General features: G+C 32.3%; 1 protein-coding gene across 1 annotated transcript; it reads left to right on the top strand.

Moving 5' to 3' along the window:
• Positions 1–1835: 1835 nt before the first annotated feature.
• Positions 1836–4659, top strand: LOC134282178 (uncharacterized; the record flags this gene model as incomplete). The annotated part of the gene is made up of 2 exons (XM_062764616.1): positions 1836–3664; positions 4141–4659. A coding segment is annotated over one exon (1156 nt), but the record flags the coding sequence as incomplete, so codon positions are not given.
• Between the last annotated feature and the right edge of the window lie 469 nt (positions 4660–5128).

Raw genomic sequence — 5128 nt, 5'->3', positions numbered from 1 at the left:
TAGGAAAAGTGGCAATCTCGTTTTGTATAAATGAAAAATTTTAATACTATAATCCAGAAAATTCAGAGTAGACACGTTCGAAAGCAAAACAGACACACAATATATTGTCAGTCCGTGCAGTTGTGGTAAGCAGACTGTGACGACTAAACGCCCCCGGTGAATTCTAAATATAAACAGAAACAAAACTCGAGCCCTGTTTACAAAAACTGTGTACATAACACGAGTGTGCTCGATTTGCTAAACTCTGTACGCATCTCTTAGTTCGGAATGACGATACTTGTGAAGGTGTTTTGCTTTCTAACATTTCTACTCTGAATAAAATTATTTATACCCCCCGCAAACGAAGTTTAGGGGGAGTATATTGGAATTACCATGTCCGTCTGTCTGTCTGTAGACGAGTTTTTGTCCGGACCATTACTCAGTAACTATTGGAAGGTTTTGTCTGAAAATTTGTACAAATATAATTCACCATATGAGGTTGTGCACCTGATATTTTCATCTTGATTCGATTATTATTTTGAATTTTACAGGTGTTTTTTCATTTTTATTTTGTGGTTTTGTCCGGACCGTTTCTCAGGAACTATTGCAAGGATTAATCTGAAAATTTGTACACTTATTATTCACCATAAGAAGGTGTGCAATTGGAATTTTCAACTCTTTTTGTTAATTTTTTTGCATTTTACAGGTTTTATTTTTTATTTTAATTGACTTGTTCATTTTGGGCTCATAAGGTTTGAGACATAGAATCTAGAATATCTGTACAAAAATACTACAGCTTAAAACTACTCATACAAACTTAGAAAAAAAAAATCATCAAGTGTTAAAAACAGTTTTTACATTGCACGGAAAATAATGTAATTTCATTTGTCTCTTGAGAATAATGACTGGACATGCATCCAGTTAAAGATAAATTAATGAGTTTGGTGTGGGAAGTTGAACATAAAGGCATCTCATTATCAACCATGAGTTATCTCCTGGGAATCAGGCACAAGAATTTTAGATCCCTCTTCTCTTATTCTCTTAATTGTAATTTATTGTCTGTCAAAGCACTTCATTACTGGATGACCTGCTCTTTATTTTCAAATGACTTTGATATAAAGTTATCATTAGACAAGATTAATTTGATTTTGTATAATATGATTTTTCTTCAACAATCAGTTTGCAGAGTGACATAACACGTAATTGCAATATATATTTTTTCAATGCAGAAATAAAAAAAATGAAAAAAATAATGTTACAAAGGAATTACAATGTATTAGTATTGATGTTTCATTTGGTTGCACCTTTGTTTCATTCATTAAGAAACATGATGAGCAATTATATTTCACTGCAAATTTTTGTAAGTAAATTGTGAACACCTCTAGATCCATAAAGTATTTTTGAATTGGCACATTCTCTGAAAAACCCAGCGGGGGTATTCGTCCCTATTGGACAGTTCTAGTTTTTCTTGATAAAAGTTTTAATATTTCTCATTAAAACACATCAAAATTGCCATTTTTCCTAAGGATTAAGAATAAAGTTAAAACTTGTGAAAGTGCAAGGATGTGTCAATCAAACCCGCCAAAAAATTTAAAGTTTTTATAACTTTTAAACAAATAAGATTTTTAATTAATTTTTGTGAAATGCTATTGAAATATATAATTCGTGATATTATTTACAGAAAAAATGAGAAAATATTAACTTCAAATCTGTGTCCAAGTATCTTTAAGGTTTATGATCAAAATATGAAAAAAAAAATTCCTGAATATTTTCTATTAAATATATTGTTAGTTTGAAAAGCTTTTGGAAGAGAATGATTTACCAGATTTTATAAGAATTGTCTTTCTTTTTATCAGAATAAAGAAAGGAAAATTTGATGCCATGTTTGAGTTGGAATGGGAGAAGTGTAAGCAAGACTCGGGTGTAATAAATATTGACGACAGTGATGAGGAAGTTCACTCGTCAACTTCTAAAAACAAGCCTTCCACAGACGGGAAAGAATCCAGGGTCTATGAAAATCATGTAAAAAACAAAAATAGTGAAGATTCAAATGACAGCATAATTTGTATGCCTCATTGTAAAATTGATAAAACTTCATGGACTTTGTCAGAAAATGATGAACATGATAATTTAGATGACAAGATTTGTGTTACTGACAATGATGGCGATATGGAAGACCCGGACTGGCTCCCAGACATCCCCTGTAGTACACGGACAAGACAGAGAAACATGAAGACAACTAGATGTTCTGATGAAGAGTGGAGTGAAAGTAATGCAACCAGAACCAAGAACATTAATCTAAAAAGAAACATTAAGAGTGATCAGGATGAGGGAGTGTTTGGTAAAAAGACACTGATAACCAAGAAGGAAAGAACTACAGAGCTGGGAGTGAAGGATGGTCTATATACTGGAAGGGACAAGTCTTATGACTATGTAGAAATTGATCCTGATGATGACTGGACACCATTTAAAAGAGTTCCACTCGGAAATCATTCTGTAAGATCAGCTAGCCAGAAGACCACACAGGTTGTAGCAAGTGGCAATTCAGAAAGTGTAGAGACAAGAGGTGACTGGTGGGAAGACAGTGAAAAGGAACCTCTGGTAATGTATCATAATTCCTATGGCTTCCAACAACGTACTCCATCTAAAGACAAAGAAAAACCTATGTGTATCAATAAGATAGACAGACAATTGGAAACTGATAGAGAAATAGGTTATAAAAGAAGATCTAGTCCAAAACTGGACATAAATAAACAATGTGATACAGGGAATGATAGGGGAATCATGGGACACTATATGACCTCAGATTCTGATGAAGACAGAGTGACCCAGATACAGGATGTGTTCCCATTGCAGTCAAAGATGAGGGATTATGGTGATGACAAAGTGACCCAAATACAGGACATGTTCCCCTCACTCTCTAGAGAGGCAGTGTATGATGTCATGTCTAGAAATTCTGGTGATGTAACAAGCTGTGTAGAAGAACTTCTGCAAACACAAGAGATTGGCTAGTTATTTTCTTCATGCGTTTGATGTCTCAGTATTTTAAGTCTTAAGTCTACTACTGATTTTGTTTTTTCTTGGATGTTAAATCTTGGTACACTGTAATAGAGTGATCCACCTTACATCTGATTGAGCTCCCGTGGTTGTTTTGAGATTTTTATAGGGTAAACAATTTGCTAAGTTGACATACTGTTATGTTTTTCCATCAGTCTTTATGTGAGGTTTGTTGTTCTACTTTTGTTGTCAGTTAGTTGTAACCTTTTAAACATTTTTATCAACTATCAACTCTTTTTAGAACCACAGAACCAATTTCCATAAATTTCGGTACAAAACATCAATAGCTGAAGGGAAATGAAAATAGTGGACTTTCTTATCTCTGCCCTTCTTGGGCCTCAGGATTAGGCCAAATCATACAAATTCCTACAAATCTCAGTATTTTCTTCTCCTGGCTATCAATTACCCAGTAGTCATATTGTTGGCATGATCCTGATGAGCAGTGAATCCTCAGCCAAATTTGTGAAATGCATGGCTCTTGGGTCATTTTTGTTTTGAGAAAAGGGCTCTATTGATTATTAGTGGAAATGAATTATAATATAGAAAATCTTTTTTTTTTCATATAAATGCATTAAAGTTTGTACATTTATTTAGATCGGTTAACTCATGTTGCATGTGTAGATGTACCGTATGAATGTGTTATAAGTCGGTATTTTGGGAGTTAAATTTTGGTCTTAAACTCTATGTCCGACTTATAGGCGAGTCATAAAGAGATTGGTATTTTTCTGGACTCTGAAATGTAGTACTGTATATGCATTTCCGACTATTATCGAAGTAAATGTCTGGATATACCGGTACATGATAATTTATGTATTCTTGGATTTTACATAAAAACAATTATTTAAATATTTTGATAATTTTATTTGTATCTTAGGTGAGCATTACCCTTTTGTTTAATGGTTTAAGATCAAGTATTGATGTCATTTAAAAACATATTAATTCAAACCAGTTAAAATATCAATGGATTTACTTGAAATTGTCACCCAATTGTGATTGATCCGACTTATAAGCGGGTCAATGCCAAATCTTAACAAAATAACGTCAAAAAATACAACCGACTTATAGGCGGACCGACTATAGGCGAGTATATACGGTAACTGTAAGTCATGAATGTGTCATGTACATATAGGTCCAGAAAAATTAGGAATATAGTTTGTGTATCTCTTTTGTACATAGTGTTTTGAAACTTTTCGTTGTATACTTGAACAAGCCATTAACCTATTCAAGCCCTTTGTACAGTAAAACGCAATTATAACCAATTACCATGGACTGAACAATGTTGCTTTGAGCGTACTTCCTTATATCTGTTAAATCACTTCGCTGTAAATGTCTTTTTATTATAGGTGTGTTGGATATAATTGTGTTTTACTGTATATAATTGAACAGCAAGGAGGCTAACGAAAGCACTGAAAGTTCCCGTTTGTATTGTCGTTGGTTTTATAGAAGTTTTTTTTCAGTTTTTGTTTATTTGAATTAAGGCATTATAACCTAGGCAGTAAAGAACACTGGGTATACAAGACTAATCATTTACATTGAAGTTTTTATGTAAAATTGTTTTATTATCTTTGATCTAGTCTATAGCTAGTAAGAAAATTTTATTATCAATAAAAGTGGGAACAATGATTTGTTAAGAGAAATAAGTCAGAAAATGTGCTTTAACAATGCAGAGTTAAACATCTTTCTAATGGCATAGAATCTTTTTTTTGATGTTAAGTTTTTGTTTCAAGTTTTAATGATATTTTGATGACTGTCAGCACTTATAAATTTGACATTTATTGCTTGTAATAAAATTGTCAAATTATTAAATGCTAAATTGTGTTGCAACACACATACTGAAATGAAATTTGATTCATTATATATCCATTTATAACTAGGTCAAGAGGTGTTTTTGTCCACAGTGGTTACTTGATTTTTGAAAAGTATATGATAAAACAAATATTCATTTGCTAATTTTTTTACAGTTTCAACATGATTTTATATTGTCAACTGAAAATAATAATGACATTTCATGTATTATGCATATATAGTGTTCAATAACTAGTTTGTATAATGGGGTCTATCTAGAGTGAATATGAATGTCCCATTTTTGAAC

Source organism: Saccostrea cucullata, unplaced genomic scaffold, assembly GCF_032062105.1.
Source record: "Saccostrea cucullata isolate Sc308-1 unplaced genomic scaffold, CSIRO_AGI_Scuc_v1 ctg4669, whole genome shotgun sequence".
NCBI classification, from domain to species: Eukaryota; Metazoa; Mollusca; class Bivalvia; order Ostreida; family Ostreidae; genus Saccostrea; species Saccostrea cuccullata.
The sequence above is the reverse complement of the archived record's forward strand: the minus strand, read 5'-3'. Positions and strand labels throughout refer to the sequence as shown.